At 40.8% G+C, this 19,528-nt stretch overlaps 1 protein-coding gene across 1 annotated transcript in view; it reads left to right on the forward strand.

The window, feature by feature from the left end:
- TMEM181 (transmembrane protein 181) overlaps positions 1 to 19,528 on the forward strand; it is a 35,614-nt gene that overhangs the window by 13,756 nt on the left and 2,330 nt on the right. The window contains exons 4-16 of the mRNA XM_056853301.1: positions 793 to 880; positions 2,153 to 2,289; positions 3,261 to 3,371; positions 4,521 to 4,601; positions 5,239 to 5,338; positions 6,700 to 6,830; positions 9,281 to 9,372; positions 10,919 to 10,976; positions 14,037 to 14,139; positions 14,225 to 14,276; positions 15,671 to 15,753; positions 16,588 to 16,677; positions 17,894 to 17,960. Of these exons, the coding sequence (XP_056709279.1) occupies positions 793 to 880; positions 2,153 to 2,289; positions 3,261 to 3,371; positions 4,521 to 4,601; positions 5,239 to 5,338; positions 6,700 to 6,830; positions 9,281 to 9,372; positions 10,919 to 10,976; positions 14,037 to 14,139; positions 14,225 to 14,276; positions 15,671 to 15,753; positions 16,588 to 16,677; positions 17,894 to 17,960 (1,193 nt within the window). The remainder of the gene's footprint in view (positions 1 to 792; positions 881 to 2,152; positions 2,290 to 3,260; positions 3,372 to 4,520; positions 4,602 to 5,238; positions 5,339 to 6,699; positions 6,831 to 9,280; positions 9,373 to 10,918; positions 10,977 to 14,036; positions 14,140 to 14,224; positions 14,277 to 15,670; positions 15,754 to 16,587; positions 16,678 to 17,893; positions 17,961 to 19,528) is intronic.

Below are 19,528 nucleotides of genomic sequence, written 5' to 3' on the forward strand. Positions count from 1 at the left end.
TCAACCTATATTCAATCAAGATCCGATATTCAATCCCTGGCATTGTTAGTTACAAGTTCTATGTACCAATGCTTGAAAGATCTTGTCAGTGCAATCTTATGCAGAGTTACTCCAGTCTAAAACCACTGATTTAAGTGGGTTTGGATCAGTGTAACTGCACAGAATTGCAGTGTGTGTGTGTGTGCGTGGGCATCTTGTAATCTGACAGTACTGGGCTGGGAAGATGAATGATCTGAGGCAGCAAAAGGCAGCTTGGCTAGTACGAACCTCTCCACTCTCTTCTGACCCCTGAAAATACACAGTCTGTGATGTGAATACTGGAGACAGGTATTGGTGTATTTAATATTATAAAGATGAATTTAAAAACAAGATATTTGTAAAGCTCAGTAACCCTCCCCCAAAAGAAAACAACAACTCCTAAGCATTCTTTCCCAGAATGTGTTGGTGTGTTCAGGTATCAAGATTTCTAAGCCTATTTTGTGACTGTATTGTGAAATGTTTGTTGTTAGCAGAGTTGGGACCTGCTGTCCATGTCTGTATGTTATATTAATTTTATATACGTAAATTACTCTCTTGTGCATGGTAGGTTTTTTGATATGGCCCTAGAGTACTGAAGAAGTTACTTTACATTGGGCTAAATCACAATATTTGCACTTAGCAGATATGGGCTGGCCCTTTCATACACAGGGGGAGGTTTTCTGTCCCGACTCTTAACATACTGACAAGATCTTGAATAGCTAATGCAGAGGAATGAATGCACATGGATTAACTTTTGCTTCCATTTTGTTCCAGGTAAGGAAATTTAATTTGAGTTCGCAGTCATTATCTACTTATAATCAGCAGTTGTGGCTAACATGTCTAATACAGATGGATCGACATGGTAAGAGGTTTTCATTTAGCTAAGATTAGTTTGTTTGATTGACTGTACTTGCCTTATCTGCACACTTTTGTATCCTGTGCAACATAAGGCCCCTGGGCCATACATGATGTATCAGTTGTGTATTTGAGTTTGTCAGATGTGTGATACATTGCTTACCGGTATTTCTTCTGCCCTCTTGAGGCTACAAAGCAGGGGATTTAATTAAGCATTTGGTGAACTGCAGTCCATTGGTGAGATAATGCATACAACGGATGTGTTGAACTCTGTGCAGGCCTGTTGTATCCAGTGGAGCCAGTTTAGAATGGGGATATTTCTGCATCACCCTTTCCAGTACAAAATGGTTATCTGTATTATCTTATTATGCAAATCAGGATGTCAAAAGCCAATGGAAAACGTTGCTTGGTGATAATATTTATAAAGCACCTGTGAGGGGCGGTGGAGACTACACCATGCCCTCCTCCTTCTCAGTCCCCCACAGGGTCAAGCCCAGCTTCCACCAGGCCCAGTTCTGTGACAGTAGGTCAATGGCAGTCGGCCTTTAAGGGTCAGGCACCCACTGACGGCTAGCTCTTTGACAGCCAGCTGTCTGACAATCAGCTTTTGGGAAGTTCCACCCTGGGGGTTGGGAAGGGGAGTCATGAGGCAGAAATGGCTCAGGAGAAATGGCCATGCCCCCATAGGGCTTCTGGGTAGAGGGAAGCCACTGGGCATGCCCCAAGCCTAGCTATGGCCTTCCAAAGGCTTAAGGGAGGAGGCCAAGGAAGACAGACCAGCTCTGGCTTCTGGCTCAGAAGGGAGTGGAACTAGGGGAGAGGAGGTAGATTAGGGTGGTACCTAACCTCCACCCCTCTCTGTCTGGGCAACCTGAGTTTCTCTGGATGCCATGTTCTGTGCCATATTTGATACATGTATTATAAACCTACATATTTCTAGAATATATATGGTTCTGTATATCTGGGTGCTCTCTAGGTATTCTGCCTATTACTTGTGTTAAACTCCAATAGCTATTTGCCTTGCTGGTAGGGGTTTGCCTTGCTGATATGACCAATACATATGACCAATTCAAGCACAGAAGCACATTTCAGAACGTGCGTGTGCTCACAAGTTGCCAACTTTAATTGGAAGATGCTGTTGAGGACTGGGGTGTATCAGATTCTACTGCAATAGAGTCTTTTCATTTTGGGGTGTTATTGCGTCTTCTAGCATTCTGAGGATAGATATCCCAAGCCACAGCTTACAGCATCTGAATTTCTTGTTTTGCTTTCATTTCAGGTAACCTGAATTACTTGCAAGACATGTCAGTGAACTTTAATATGCTGGTTAGAATAAATGGTGTAATAGAGAACGCGAGCATAAAATACTTCAACAAGGAATTTCACAACCGGACAAGAACTCTCAACTGTGCACAAGTAAATGCTCCTTGAAATAATTTTCTTTCTATGGGTAAAAAGTATGTTAATAGATGAGGAGGGGGACTTATTTCTATAAGTGAACAAAAGAGTGGCTTCTAAAAGGTCTCATAAGTCTAGTATCTCAAGAAGTGAAGTTTCTGTCAGACATCTGCCAGCCAGAATTGACAGTGCTGTGCAGGTTGGATGATTTTTTTTAAGTGAGTAGACGGGCTATAACTGAGTGGAAGAGTCCATTATTTCGTGTGTATCTAAACCACTGGTTCCCAACCAGGGGTCCATGGACCCCCAGGGGTCCGCGAGAACTAAATTAAGGTCCGCGAAACAAAGTTATAAACCCATAATAAATTAATATTTTCAATTAAAAGTTCTCTATTATAAAAATATATATTCAAATATTATTCTAAGTTTAATGTTTAACTAACAGTTATGATTAAAGTTTATTTTCAAATTCTCAGAATTTTTATTTTGAACCTTGGGTCCCTGCACCGAACAAAAAAGTCCTAGTGGTCCCTGGTCAAAAAAAGGTTGGGAACCACTGATCTAAACCCTATCCCTAGCATCTACAAACCTAAACAAGATAAGGGGTATTAATGTTCATTAGTTGTTTCTCGTAATGGCTCAGATCTTCAGTAAGATGCAACTGCCATGATCCAGCTCTTGCTGTGAGCGTTGCAGGCAACAGCTGTTTCCAGTTTAGCTCTTAGTCTTATGAAAGGGACACAGCTGTGATACCATGAACAGCTGGGAAGTTTTTATAGTAATGAACAGCAAGGAATGAGACAGGAATGCCCTTTCTGAGGCATCTTGTACTAAATTGCATCCTGAAGGAATTGTGGTCTGTATCTCACTTTATGGTGGTTGATCCACCACTGAATAGCTTGAAAGCCCAAAAGTATAAATTGACTTGGCATTTTGTTCTTACATTGTCCTTGCATTCTCTCTTCTGTCCTTCAATGGCATACTTATAGGAATGTGCTGAAATTATTGTGGTTCATCTTGGCTACTTGAAATATACTCGCTATGATATCAATATTGAATTCATCAACCTTTCTCCGATGTACCACATCAAGAACTTCATAGTAAGTGCATTGATAAAAGCAAACAAAATAGAAGTTAAATTTTAATTGCAAGTCCCTTGCCTTTACTTTGTAGTTATAAAGAGTTTGTTGATGAGAAGAAATATCAAGTTTAGAGCCCTGCTTATTCCAGGTTAGCTGGGTTTTTAAAAAATTGGAAGTGAAGCTTTCTGTTCAAATAGCTCTAAAATAGTAATTGTATAGTATGAGGAAACTCCTGTAGTCATGAAATAGAGCTCTGCATATGAATTTTGCTAATTTTCAAGACACATGTAGGATATAGAGAGTTGGCAGGGTGCATTAGAAGATTAAACTTTATAGAAACCAAGATTCATTTCTCAAGTATCTGGTAGAGTATATTTAAAATTAATATTTTGTTTTAAATTGATTCTGATCTTTATCGTGATACTGCTTTTATTTGTGAGCCGTAATACTCAATCTGAAGGCATGAGCCCCTCATCCAGCTTTGTCCCTTTGTTTACTGCCCCAAAGTTCTGGTGTGACCTCCGAATGGTGGGCACGCCTTCATGTCAGGCGTTTAACGTAACAAGTCTTTCTGGCCACTCTTCAAGATGGATACATTTGCACTGAAGGGGTTAAGATATTAAGTTTACAGTGAAACAGAAAGGTATATCATGCAAGTTTCTTGTTTTTGGTATGTTAACAATGTTTAATTTACACACGTGAGCTTTGTGCCTGCATTATGCTGGTCCTTTGTGACTACTGTACATTTTATATTAAGAAGGCCATAATAATTTTGGTGTTTCCCTGAAATGCTCATAATGTGAGTCTAAGTGAAGTGTCACATTTGAGGCATGGAGTTGTTAAGATATAGTCTACCCCGTGCAGATAAGGTAATGTGGCATAGCTGCTTTCCGTTCCAGTCCTGCCAAAGGCTTGGGCGTTGTGATGGTGATGTGGAACGTAACCATGCTAAAGCAGCTCGCACATCCCAAAGGTAAAGTTTGAGTTGGCCTTCAGTATTTCTCTTTGAAGGACTGGTAAATCATTCTTAGCCCTCCTGTATTGGTTGAATTAATTTATTCTCTTAAGTAGCCCCTGGGGTTGATGTGCAGGTGGTGAAATGTGCTGCTACGCCTATAGCATTCATGACTTCCTCTTTTTGTTAATATGGTTGTTTGTTTCTTCCAGTGGAAAACCTATAACCCAGCTTTCTCACAAGTGGAAATCTGGTTCCGATTTGTCTTTGTAGTTCTCACGTTCATAGTCACTGTGAGTACTGCCCCCTCACTTTGTTTTTAATGGGAAAGTTAGAGGTGGCTCTTGAGAGGTCGTTCATCTGCAGTGTTAGAACAATTTGTCCAAATAATATAAGTAGCGTGTTGTGGTATTTGTAGCACATGTAGTGTCAACCGGTCAGCATCTGATTGTACCTGCTTTTCTTCTTTTTGTTCTGTCATTTGTTTTGCTCTATCAGAATGTTAGCATTGGCTTTGTATTGGAGGTTCCTGACGGTAACATGGGCAGTCTGGCCTTCTGCACTTTACAGAAGCATACTTTGACTATAACTTTATAGGAAGCTTTTTCTTTACTTTATAGGAAGCTTTTTCTTTGTTGGGGGGCAAGGAAAGAAAGCATGCCCAAGAGGGATAGAATGGGATACAAAATTATGTGTATGTACACCAAGTTGAGCAGGAGAGAGAGAGATGAAGGCAAGGAGAAATTTTATTGGCAGATTTGATTTTTTTTTTCTAAGGGCAAACTTCTCACGTGATTCGGGAGAGTTCTTGTTCAGTTGTTGTTGGCCCTGTTGTTTCTAATTGTAGAAAGATGTAATCCTGTGCAAGTTGTGGGATTTTGTGGCCATCTTTGTGTACTGTAGGTTAATTCCTTTTGTGCTCTTCGGCAGTGTCTCTTCGCACATTCCCTAAGGAAGTTCTCCATGAGAGATTGGGGAATAGAGCAGAAATGGATGTCCATCCTCCTTCCCTTGCTATTACTTTATAACGGTAAGTCAGATAACCTGTGAAAAAGATTATTTTCTCCTATGGGTGAGACTAGCGAAAGGACAAATAAAAAAGATGCCTCTTTCAGTACTTCGAAACAGATTTATGTTACAATTAGTCTGATAATCAGCATGATGTAGTGGTAAAAGCTTCAGGCTTGGCTGATCCTTGGGTTCATATGCCAAGGCAGTTACAGGTTCCCTACAATGGTCTTAGGTCCTTTAGCTTTCTCACATGGGGAACGTAGGCTACAAGAAAGTAGTAGCAACCTATAACAGAGCAGGCCTACAAATAATAATCAATATCCAGGTGGCGGATGCCCCCCTTCTCTACTTGCCCAGCCTTTCTGTCTTAGCCCCATCCCATTTAACAGGTGTATACCATGTGCTTATGCATTCAGCACAAAGGGTCAGGAACAGAGAGAACTGGATGGAAGTCCCTTCTCAGTTAGACGCTGGGTGACCTTGGGCCAGTCACTTGTTCAGGAGAGAGTCACTCTCTCACACAATACTTCATAGGATTGTGTGGATGAAATGGAGGTGGAAACCATGGCTACCATCCCGAGCTCTTTGGCAGAAGGACAGTCTAAAGATCTAATAGATGAAGCCACAGGTTTAACACAGGTTGGCTGTATGGATGCTATGCATCTGTTTCCCCCCCCCCCCTTCTGGGCTCTAAGGCTAGATAGGTAATGGAGGCATGGAGTGTGTCTTTCCTTGTACTATCCTGTTCACCCTATGAAAACGGCAGATATGGCTCCTTCTAGAATACAAAACTCTACCTAAAGCTGCAAGGGCAAAAAGCTTGCCCAGGGCCTCTGTTGTACAGCCCAGCTCATGCTTCTTCTTTTTTTAATGTTATGCTGGAGTTGCCCAGTAAAGATGGTGGTTTGCTTCTTATAATTCTGATACCAAAGAGAGTGTTTTGGGAAGACATGTCCTAACAATAAATTGTCTGAGCTGTGTGTGTGTTAAGTGCCGTCAAGTCGCCTCCGATTCATTTCGACCCTATGAATCAAAATCCTCCAAAATGTCCTGTCTTTGACAGCCTTGCTCAGTTCTTGCAAATTGAGGGCTGTGGCTTCCTTTATTGAGTCAGTCCATCTCTTGTTGGGTCTTCCTCTTTTCCTGCTGCCCTCAACTTTTCCTAGCATGACTGTCTTTTCCAGTGACTCTTGTCTTCTCATAATGTGACCAAATGTGTCTTAGCTACAGAACTGAAATCCTTAGTAGAACGAACTGGCATATGAATAGTGCATCCCGTATGGTGCACAGTTGCAACGAATCTCAATTATTTTTTTAAAATGTCTTTCTGACTTAAGAGAGGTGTTTTGTGACATTTCCCCCCCTTCCATTCTGTTGCAGATCCATTTTTTCCTCTCTCGTTCCTAATTAACAGTTGGTTCCCTGGAATGCTAGATGATCTCTTTCAGTCGCTGTTCTTGTGTGCGCTGCTGCTGTTCTGGCTTTGTGTCTACCACGGGATCCGAGTGCAGGTGAGGAGAAGAAAACCTACTGCTGGAGTTCTGTCCTTGTCTTTGCTGAGCAGCTGTCCTCCAAGGAGCTAAGGGTGGTGTGGCGCTTGATCCATTTTATGAGGTTGGGCTGAGAGAGAGAGTCCAGCACCGCATCAAACTAACTTTGGTGTTGTCAGTTCTTGGACCTCCACAGCAATTATCTTGTCCCTGGTAGCCATACCAAATTTTAATCTCTCTGGGGGGGTGGGGGGACATCTTACCCAGTGTAGCATCTTTTGTGGATATTGGGTTAGAGCCAAATTAATTTTTTAACAAAGAGAAAACACTTCCTTCAGCAGAATGGAACTTTTCTGCCTTCCCCCTCTGACTGCAGCCTTCTGAACTCCCCGCAGTACTTGGACTTCAAGAACAGCAGGAGGGGCAGACCTGTGGCATCTACAGTGGGAAGGGGAATTTAGTGGAAATCCCCCCTCCCCATTAATGGAAAGTTTAGTCTGCGTCGAGTCCTCTGTATGTAACATGTATGTGTGCGAGGCAGGGAGTCCCTCCTGCTCGGTGAAGAGTCTTCCTCCTGTGGAAGGTAGTCAATGGATTCAACCCTTTGTATACCTTTAAATGTTAAGCTGTGCTTGGGTGAATGGATCCTGGTGAAGCACTTACTGCTAGATGGTGCCAGTGTCATTATGGATCCTGACCATTTATGAAAGGGTTCGTTTGGCAAAATAACCCCTCTTTTTCAGACTGGGATAGGGAGAAAACCAACTCATAATTCTTTACAGGTACATATAAGTTTACATGCATTAACTCCAGGTTGTGTATGAACATTTGAAATTATTAACGTTGGCTATAACATGAAGAATTGGTGCCCTACTGTAGTTTAATGGTTAGAATCTTGGTCTAGTATCAGTGAGACCGGGATTCCATTCCCCAATCAGCCATAACGTTCTCCAGGAGATTTTTGGAGCACCTCCTCCCTACCCTAACCTACCTTAGAGGTTGTTATGAGGATAAAACAGAGTGGGGTTGACCACGTATACTGCCATATGGTCCTTGAAGGAAGAGTCTGATAAAAATTCCCTATTGGGGGTGTGGGTATTCATAAGTTGTATAATCCACTATGGCAAGAAAAAGTTACCACTTGTTAACAGTTTTAAATGAATACATCATTAGCTAGCCACATTTATATGAAACTTCTCCAGACTGTTTTAAATGTAAAACTATAGGTCATGGTTGCATACAAATTTGTTCTTGGATCCATCTGAGCATTTCTGTGAATGGAAGGATTTCTGTTCTCAGGCCATGACTTTCTCAGCTCCTCCCTCCTTTTGCAGCCCAAAATATCCCCCAAAATGCTGCTCCAGGGAGAAATGTTCAGGTGGATCCAGTCCAGAATTATGGATTCAGAGGAATCGAAACTAAACTAAAACGATTTCATGATTTTTTTTTCTTTTCATAAATAATGGTTGAGAAAATACTCCGGTGGAAAATGCCAACGTTTTGAGTGAGTCAACGTTCTCTAAAAATGCGAGAAACGTTTGCTTGCTGGCTTGTATCTATGGTTTATGTTCAACGACTAAGCACTATTTTTTAGCCTTTCTGGAGGAAGAGGCAAGGCTGCATTGTTCTGAACACAAATATAACTGCTTATTACAATTGAAATTACAAGCTCTGAAATAGTTAGTTGCAAAAGGAATTCAAAAGAATGTAGATAATGCCCCCTCCCCGGACTGCCATCAAAAGATATCTGATGAAAGGCACTTTGACTCTTGAAAGCTTATACCCCAAAATTATACTTGTTGTTCATTAAGGTGCTAGTAGACGTGAATCTAGTTGGGAACCTGAAAATCTCTGTAACCTAGACCACTGGGAATCTAGTTGGGAACTGGAAATCTCTGTAACCTAGATCACTGGCTTTCAAGCCCCTATAAAGCTGTCATTTTTGCTGCCTTTTGGATGGAACTGCTGCTAAGAGCAGCATGCTTCCTAACTCTTAGCACTTGTGCTGAGATGAGCAACAGGCCAGCAAGGCAAGGTCCCTTACCAGTGGGGAAGATTCCATTTAGCATGGGTAGGTTCAGAGATGGACTCCTCCTCTTCTGGTTGCGTGACTGGTGTCATGTGACTTCTGTCATATCCTTGCACATCAGTGGGTCTCAGGCCTGCGGTCAAAGATGGTACCTGGAACAGCAGAGTTTGAAGATCACTCACCTAGATGCCTATTCCAGGACAAGCATTCGGGTTTTTTTATCTGTTGATGGGTTCCAGTTATTAAGAGAAACAACTATAAAGGGCATTTTTGCATCATATTTAATTTTAGTATGATAGAAGCAGAACTTTATAATAATGTATTACACACAAAATATCGATGTTGCTGTCTTTTGAAGATAAATCAAGTAATATTTCGCAGTATAGAAAATGTATATTAGAAAAATGTTCAGTAATCTTAATCTTTTTTTCTTTGGTTTTAGGGAGAAAGGCGGTGCTTCACATTTTATCTTCCAAAGCTCCTTATTGTTGGTCTTCTGTGGTTGGCTTCTGTTACATTAGGAATATGGCAGACGTAAGTTTCTCTCTCTCTCTCTCTCTCTCTCTCTCTCTCTCTCTCTCTCTCTCTCTCTCTCTCTCTCTCTCTCTCTCTCTCTCTCTCTCTCTCTCTCTCTCTCTCTCTCTCTCTCGCGTGCTCGCTCTCTCTCTCTCTCGCGTGCTCGCTCTCTCTCTCTCTCTTGTCCTCTCTGAATGAGCTCCTGACAGATCAAAGCAATCGTTCAGTGGAAGGATTTGTAGTCTGCAGTTCCTCAGTTTGTTTTTCATGTTGTAGTCCTAACGCAAGATTAATTGGTTCTTGTAGGTTATACAAGAACTCTGACCGTGAAAGCCTTCGACAATATAGCAAGATTAATTATTTTCTACTTTTAGATTTTTCTCCTTTGTTTCACTATTACAGACATTTCTCAAATGGGTGGTCTGATTATGCACAGCACTAGATGTTAAGGGAACAATTTTTAAAGCTTTGTGGATTGTCCTCCTGTTAACATATCACCAGGGTTTGTACTCTTTTATTGTATACTTGTCTCCAGTGTTTCTAATTAAGAACACATCAACAGTTTTTATTACATCACACCACAAGGTTCAGTAACCTTCATTTAAGAAAAGTGCTGTTGTTCATTGCTAGTTTCTTTATCTTGCTGTTTTTTACAGTCATTATATTATTTGTATAGTTCTGTCTTTATTGTCTAGCCAGCATATTAGCTGACTTTGAAAATGTATGCATAAAGATATATATTTATCATGAATATGATTCATTGGGTAAAATTTGGGTTTGGACCTGAGAGTTCACCCATGGATTCACCCTTTAGCAACTTATGTGCATGCACTCTCTCTCTCCTTTTCTGATTTGCAAAAAGCATTGTTAGTAGTTATCCTGGTAATAGTTTGATTTTACTTCATAATTAAGATAAAATCCAGCCCAATGTAATTGATGTATGTCAAAAATATATTGTTTTCTGATGATGATGGAGGTAAATTTTGACTTGATGATTTTCAGCTAATCTTCTGTAGGATTTGTGTCCTTTTATGCTGTTAGTCTTTTCCCTCATGGGTTACAGTATGACATAGTATGTTACAAAGATCTGAACTGTCGAGAAAGAAGTCTTCATTTTTCCTGCATTTAATTCTAACTGAAATATAGATACAATTTGGAAAACACAGGAAGGTATCTAAGAATTTTGGCCTTCAGGGGTATCCCTGGTAGTTGCTGGACAGAACTGGTTCAACATTTTTTCACAATTGCATTAACGCTTTTGTACTACAATTCTTCATCTCTTTGAAGGAGATGGAACTGTTTTGGCAGACATCAGAAGAGGATTTAAATCTGTCTGAATGCACATGCATGCTTGATAACTTGTTTAAAGTGTTTCTAATATTTTATCTTCTCTTGATAAAGAGGCATATTCTGTTTTTTAAAATGTCTTAAAAACCCTAAAACTTGCCACCCGTGTCCCACGTCTTTGGCCTCTTCCTCCTTCCTTCCTGAACCTCCCTGAAAGTATTTTACTGCTGCTTGCAATTCTTTGTATTCATGATGTTGGGTTCTCCCCCCCACCCAGGGTCAACGAACTCCATGACCCAACATATCAGTATAGGGTTGATGCAAGTAATTTTCAGGTATGTTAGTGGTGAACAATGTTTTGTATGGCGCAGACTTGCCATTTTCAAGAAATTGTTTAATTGTTCAGCCATCTGTTGTAGTCCTTTGTGTAAAAAAGGTTTCTAAATGTAAGGTGCACTCTGCAACATAATCTTGCTTTCTTGTAGGAGTTTAACTTTCACAGAATGACGCCTCTAGGGGGTATAGTCTCTTTATTGCATATGTCTTTATACCTGTTGTGACAATTCTGTGACTTAGTTCAGGATTAGAAAATTGAATTTGTTAAATCTGCAATTAGCATGTCAACAACAGGAATTTGCTGATGTAATAAAGTGCCTTATGATAGATTACCTCTTGTAGTTATTGGAATCTCATGTTCAACAAAATCCTCTAATCCTGGTGAAGTCCTGTTTTTGCCTGCTTTGCAACTTGTTTTTCATTAGTCAGAAATTAGATCTTTCATTTAATCCCAATTGTAGTTTCTAAAATCCAATAGAAGCGTCTTGTTAATGCAGTATAATAAAACACAGGGTTAGATTATTTTATTAAGAGAAAATGAGACAGCAAAGAAAATGCAGTGAAATATGTAGGAGAGTCTCGAAAGCTTTAGTGTATGGGTAACATTTTTGTGTGTTTTTCTTTTGTATTTTTCTATTTATGAAGAGGCATATTCTTGTCTTTCAAAAAAATTTTAAACCTCATAGTTACCTCGTGTATCCCATTTTTGCATATCAAGGCATTCTTCATAGCTGGTCTGTGATCGGGGACCTCTGTATACCTGGGAGTGCATGAGAGCCTTCGCTCTACTACATTTTGCTAACAGTGCAAAACCAAGCTTATTTGGGATGCATTCAGTGACTGGGTTGTAGAGTAGGTGTCCTTCTGCAAACATATGGGGCTTGGATCCAAAGTACCATTGGCAGAGCTCTACCTGTGGGCCAGAACTTTCCTACTGCCCTTCTTTCAGGGCAGCTCCTGGAAGATAGGGTGGGGGCCTGCAGTGGGAATGGGGGACTCATCAAAAATCACCTCTCCATTGCTTCTGGTAGAGTGTTCCATCAATTAAAGAGTACCTTTAGATCCAGCCTATAGTGTTTGTGGTTTTTGCTAAAACTAGCTAACATATTACTACTGTACTGAGCTTCCACAGATAGGATAAGTTATTTCTCCTAATAGCCTGTTTAGCTGACAAATAGTTTGGGTCCCATGGGCAATATGGCTCCCCCCCCCTAATTTATTTATTTATGTTATTTGTAGTCCACCTTTCTCACTTGGATTGAAGGCAGATTACACAGAGTGGGTCAAGACAATCGATGGATGGGACATTCAGTAAACAACACAATAGGATTAGGGTTGTAGAACCAACCAGAAGTCTAAAAATAGAACTGAAGCAAAACATAAATATTAACATGACACATTAAATGATGCAAATTTTCATAATAGGATCCTAGTTTCAACAAGCTATGCATGGTTGTATAGAACCCAGTCCCTAATAATTTTTCTAAGTGACTTTGTGAATCATTTAGTTCAGTGCCGGTCTGTTGCCTGCATAGAAAGCCCTCTTGAATAATTCAGTTTTGCAAAGTTTGCAGAAAGCCAGGAGAGAGGGAGCCTTCCTGACCTCAGGCAGGCCATTCCACAAGGTGGGGGCCACAACGGAAAAGGCATATGTACGGGCAGTTATTGATCTTTGCCCATTTCCAGGTTAGCACCTGCAGAAGACCCTGTTCCAGTGAACAAAGCTATCATGGCGGAGCATAGGAGGAGAGGCGGTCTCACAGATACATGGGTCCAAGGCCATGAAGGGCTTTATATGTGATAGCCAGTACTTTAAATTGAGCCTGGTAACCAATGGGTGGCCAGTGAAGTGCCTGCAGGATGGGAGTAATATGCATGCTCCATCTAGCTCCCGATAATAGCCAAGCTGTAGCATAATGCACCAGCTGGAGTTTCCGAATTGATTTTGAGGGGACACCAGTATACAGGGCATTGCAGTAGTCTAGTCTCAGTGTCAAGACAACGGGCCATCTTTCGGGGTAGGTGGAGTTGGAAGAAAGCCTTTTTTGCAACTGCATTAACTTGTTTCTCCAGTAATAAAGTTGGGTCCAGTATTACCTGAAGGCTCTTACCTGAGTCAACAAGGGTCAGATGAACTCCATCACTAATGCTATACTGATCAGCAAATAATAAGTTGATTGCATTGTGAATGGCTGTTGGTTTGTGTGAGAGTGTAACCTAAGAATATCCTAGGACTTTTTGACCCTTTCATTGGGGTGCATTTTGGAGTCCTGGTCCTTTCCCCCTCTCCTAGAGATCTTTGAGACATCTACATTCTGTAGTTCAGTAAGAATCCAAAGAAACTGTGCCTGGGAGAGCCAACCAAACAGCTGGAGCTCTGCCAGTTTTTACCTTGGCAAGCCAAAAAAAACGAGCAGCAGTTTTAGTGGTTTGGCTCTTGAGGCGGATACAGATGTGCTAAACCACAGTTAGTGGAGTTCTGATTATGGGTCATGTTTCAGATCTTTCAATCCTGGCCTTAATATTTTTTCCTCAGATGTTTTCATCACAATAAATTTCTGGTACCTCCTGTGGGAAAGTGTCCTTCTGCTTTGTGTGACTTCTTAGGAGATGTACGCACAGTCTAGAGAACTGACTAACTTAGCTGTGGGAGTGGCATTTTGTCCTGTCAGTGTTCGTAGCCACCATTTTAGATTTCCCCATCACATACACACCTCAGTAAGAGTCCCACATCCTGTTTTATCGAGCTACACTGGACAGCTGGGCCAGATGTTCATGCTTTCACAGATGGTGGTCCTTATTTCTGTAATATAAAGGTATAAGGTTAAAGGGAAGAAACTTGTGAAGAAGCTCAATTACTGTTATCAGTGACTATATCTGTAGGAGTTATACCTCACTGAAAGATATGTCTCCTTGTTAAGAATAGCCACCCAAGGTAATGAGGCAATCTAACTGAATCAGTTAGACTCTTTTTATTGCTAACTCCAGAAATATTAGTATTAAATCAGTATAAATGCTAATATTAATTGGTGAAACTTTGTTTTATATTCTCTTCACAGGGCATGAAAATCTTTTTCCTTGTGGTAGCAACTGTGTACATTTTGTACCTCATGTTTCTGATAATCAGGGCATGCTCTGAACTTCGTAACATGCCTTATGTTGGTAAGCAGTACCTGCCATTTCTATAAATGAAGTATTTTTCTAACAGTGAGGTATTTCAGATAACTTTTTGTTCTTCTTTTCCCAGATCTCAGGCTAAAATTCTTGACTGCATTGACATTTGTGGTGCTTGTAATTAGGTAAGAGGCTTATTTTTTCTTTGGTAAATAAGGCTTCTTGGTAATATAACTCTTGAGTGTAAAAGATGGTAAACATAGGATATGTTGCTCAAGATACTAAGCTGCAATTCACTTAAAACCATTTCATGTTGCCAATGAAGCAAATGTTAGATGGTGTGCCTCTGAGCGTGCATTTAAGGCAATATTGAGGAACCATATAGCTCAGTGGAAGAGCACACGCTCTGTTCCTAGTGGTTCAGTCACTGACCTCTTCAGTTAAAATAATCTTGGTTAGCAGGGCTAGGCATGGCTCTTGCTGACTGGAAAGCTGCTGCTGGTTAGAGTGGACTATACTGGGTTAGGTGGACCTCTGGTCTGAGTTGAGGTACGAGGCAGCTTTGTATGTTCATAACACAAAGCTTGTCTTGCTATTACTCATGGATTGCTATAGGTTCTTCACCCTGTAAAAAATATACCTTGTTCAAATTCTGCTGCCTGCTTCAGTTTGTTTGGCTATGTTATGAAAGTATACTTTTGGCAGGAAACAAACAAGAGGAGTCTTGTGGTACCTCCAAGACTGACGGATCTGTTAAAGCATACATCAGTTGTGAGCTGAAGCTCGCTTCAAGTGTCTGATGTAGACTCTGGCCCACGAGATCTCATTCCTTAATAAATCTGTTAGTCTTTGCAGAAAAGCCAAATGGAGGCTCGTAGTGCCTCCACGACTGACACGGCGGCTGCCCACGGGGGACTGACTGGCAACTTCTCCAAGCAAGCTCTGCCTAAGGTCATTCTCCAAGCTGGAGATTGACTGATACCTATTATTAGGAAATAAAAACAAAATATAAGAACTTACTTGCTGGATCAGATGAAGATCCATCTTTTCTAGCACGATTTCCGATTTTTTCCTTGAGAGTCAGTTATATGCCTCTAGAAAGCTCACAAGCAAGTGTACAAATCCATGGTGGTATTCCAGCATCTTGTACTCAGACTGCAGTTTGTGGTTATGGATAGACTTCATCAAGAAGTCAAACTTGCCCCTTTTAAAGAGCTGTCTGTGTTGCTGTGTTACTGACCATCACCAGATCTTGTGATGCTGCAGTTCAGAATTTGTGGTGCGATTATTTTCGGTCCTGAACCTAATCTGATGCGCTACAAGTTTTTCTTTGTCCCACCCCTTTGTTACTTTATATGTTCACTACAACACAGGAGACAAGACTTTGGATCTGCAGCTATTAATGCAGTAAATAAATATATCAGCGCACCTGTGTTTCCATTTTGGGGGGGGTTTCCTGCTCCCTGATAATAGATTTAATCAGGAAGAATAACACTAGTATTCTGTTCAATTGAGCCTTGATTTGAAAATGTATTACAAAATGTAGAGTGACACTTTGTTCCTCTGTCCCAATCTGTAGCATTGCTATACTGTATCTGCGATTTGGAGCACATGTTTTGCAGGACAACTTTGTGGCTGAACTTTCAACTCATTATCATAACTATATCCTTTTGTTGTGTCCTCCTGTTATATTCAGGTTTTCAGTCAGACTGAGGGAATGAGTCTGGTTTTGAAGGATTAGTAAATTCCGGTGTCCATGAAAATACAGCTGTGATTAGCTTATCTGAGTCTAACATGTGTTTAGAGGGATAGCTTTCTGATGCATCACCACCTTAAGCATTCTGCTGCATTATGGCCCAAAAACATTGGAATGTGCGCTTCCTTAGAGGAAGTGTCAGTGACCTCAGCTACTGCAAAAGAGCTTCGAGGTTCAGGGCATAATATCAGCAGTTCACAGGAGGGTCTTTTCACCCCCAAGACTAGAGTAGCACAGGCCCCTTTGGTTCCAGTTTGATCTGGGACTGCTCTTGATCTCCCCCTGCTGGGCAGGGCCAGCTTTGCTTCCAGCAGCAGAAAAATAAAATGGCAGCACACAATGGCGGGTGGGTTGGCCGGCCCCAATTGGCGCACAGTGTAAACTTGGTCATGCAGGGGCACTGCCACGCACTGTTGATATTATGCCTATGACGTCTAGTATCTTCTGCTTCCATGTATGTAAAGTTTTGTACCTTTTTGATTTGTTGTAATAATATGAATCTCCATACATGACAGACCAGTTTAACTCAAAGCGGCCAGTTTTTCCTCATCCTCGCCTGAAGTATGACAGCACATTAACAAAAAGTGGATAGCCACTTCCTCTTGTTCTTTTGGATGCTTCCTTTACTTTGTTCTTTTATTGATGCTTCATTTGGGCAAGGTCCATGTCCAGGTTTTCGACTGGCAATTCAGAGATGAGCATCAGGCTCTGTATTGTATGATATCCTTGACTATTATCACCTGCAGAGTTCTTGTCATTCTATGGCTTATTGAACTTTTATCTCTACACATTAGCCTTTGTGTATTCACCATCAAAAAATGCTCTATATGGTAAGCAAGTCTCAGTTGCTTCTTCTTATTGTACTGTTTTGTTGCAGAAAAGATTTGCCTAAAATACTCAGGGGACTTTTCCCTGTTAAGCCTATAGAATAAACAGGTCAGACTTTGGTGTCAAATGGTACTTCATGTAGCAAAATGAGTGTAGTGTACATTCTCTGCTATTTTGCCAACAAATGTCACTTCTTTTGTTGCTTTGTCGCTCATGTTCAGAAGAAGATAATTGTGTCTGTTTTAGCCTTTCAAACATTAGACACGTAGGATGACCCGATCATGTTGTTTGAACAGATGACGCTTGAGTTAGCTAGAAACTGCTTAGATCCCAGTAGATGGAAGCAGAGCTGAATCATGTGATTGAGAATGAGTCCTAAGGTCTCCTTTATATGGATGTTAATTATCTCAGTACTGTTGCATTACGTTTGACCTAGAGTTTTCTGCTTCAGTTTGGACAAGCTAGAGGAAAATGAAATTATATTGCCATATGAAGCTTTTTCATGAAAGCAAAAACCCCTACCTTCATTTTCTGTACTTAAGTTATGGGAATGATCCAGCCAACATAGATGCTGAAGTGCTGCTGGTATCAGTAGGAGACTTAAGCACATATTCTCCCCCACTGAAATCAGTTGAACTTTAAAGTGACTGTGTTGGTAGGTAGTGGAAGTTGGCATACCATCTGCCTGCATTTTAAATTTAACCATTATGAAATGCATGGCATAAGATGTGGCCAGGTTTACTTAGTGCTACATTCCCCACCATGCATAGATGTGCAGCAGGAAGACAGAATGGAGGAAGTTATCAATTTGATGGGAATTTCACACTTTCTGATGGCTTTCTTAATAGGCATATTTGAGATGATGAAAACAGATGTACTGATTTAGGAACATATTAAAAACAGTCATTTCTCCCTGAATTTCCTCTTGCAACTCTTATCTGAGGTTTTGGTTGGAAACTGAGTGTGATTTAAAAGTTTGATGTCAATTCACAGATGGTCCACAGGATGTAGTATATCAGTGGGCAATAGGAGGGGAGGGGGGAGGGGCAACAGTAAAGGGAGGCACTGCTATTCAGTAAAAAAGGGGAAAGGTATGGTGAGGAAGGAGACCACTTTAAAAGACCACTGACAATATGATACACTGTATGGATGGGCTCCCTCCCAGAGTTGAAAAGTTTTGGATTGCTAAATGTGTTTTCTTCCTGCAAAATCTTTCAGAATCTCAGCTGAAAGACAATCCTGCCTTTTCCATGCTGAATGACTCAGACGACGATGTGATTTATGGGTAAGTAATGTAATACTTGAAAGAAATCAATTGTAGTCTCCCAGTTTTCACAATAAAATCAGTGGGGTTTTGTGTTGGCTTTGGACTTTAGAAGGACTGCTCTGTTACTGGAGGTTCTGTAATGAAAGGAAATTCTCGGGAGTCCTGGCTCTGTGGCATAAAGTGCAAACCAGTTATTGAAAAGGACTAAATCTTAAAGATTTCCAGGTAACTGGATAGAGGAAAGCAGTGTAACAACTGTCTTTAAACCTTAATTAAGGGGGAGAACTTCCCAAGCAAGTATGCTTTTTGCCACAAAAAGCTTTAAAGCTAGTTTTCCATGCTGTGAATTTTGTCCCAGATAGGCACAATGTGGTTTTTGGAGGGATTGTTTTTGTCACGAGGAACAATGACAAATAAAGAAAACAGCAGATGGTGGCTAGCCATCTGCTTACTAGATATTCGCCTTTTGCCCTTATGTTTGTGTGCTCAAAATTGTCATTGAGATCCCTTTATTTTCGACAGTTTAAATTTATGATAATGTGGCAGAGAAAGTAAATGTGGAGACATACTCTGCTGGGAGGTTATATTTGTGCAGTTTGCAACTATAATGTACTTAAAAGACAGGGAGGATTTGTGTGTGCGCACACAATGGTAGCAATTCTGTGGAAACTGGGAAACTTAACGTAATTCTCAACTCTTGCATAGGGCGCTGTGGCCCTTTTATTACCTTTTCCTTTCATCTACCCTTCCTTTGCCCTGATCTCGAAGGCCCAGGCAAGCCCAATCTCATCAGTGTTTGGAAGCTAAACAGGGTTGGCTCTGTTTAGTACTTGGCTGGGAGACCTCCAAGGAAGTATAGGGTTCCTACACAGAGGCAGGCAGTGGCAAACCACCTCTGTTTGTCTCTTGCCTTGAAAACCCCAGGAGGGGTCGCCATAAATCAGCTGCGACTTAACAGCACTTTCCACCACCACCATCTTTCCTTCTGCTGAACTTGAGGCAAGTTCACATTCCCAGCTGAACCATGTGTGTTATATTGAGGATATTTTGAAATAGGGGTGTTGCTTAGTAAAATTAAGAGACGTTCATTATGCCAGCTCTCAATGTAGCCAGATTTTGAAAACACCGTAGGAAACAGACATCTTCACATAGATGGGAAGCAAATATGGGATACTGCAATTAACCTTTCATTGAGTGGGTTGAAACAATAAATCCTTTAGAACAGTGGTTCCCAACCTTTTTGAATTTGAGGACCACTTTTTAACATTAAAAAATTCACGAATCCCATGTGATAGTAGTTGTACTGTTAGTATCCATTGAAAGAGAAAATACGTAGTGACAGAAGTATTCAAATACTGTGAATTCAGTACAGCTTGTTTTAATTAATTGTACCATCAAGATAGATAGATAGATACACACACACACACACACATACATACATACACACACACATTATACCAAGTCATTTAATGAGATGAGATGGCTGGCTCTGTTTTGCAGCTTTCAAGCACTGGAAGTCTGCTTAAAGGGTAGACAGTACAGACTGATGACTTGACATAGTATATCAAGTATACCATGTATAGTTT

Source organism: Euleptes europaea, chromosome 7, assembly GCF_029931775.1.
Source record: "Euleptes europaea isolate rEulEur1 chromosome 7, rEulEur1.hap1, whole genome shotgun sequence".
Classification (NCBI taxonomy): Eukaryota; Metazoa; Chordata; class Lepidosauria; order Squamata; family Sphaerodactylidae; genus Euleptes; species Euleptes europaea.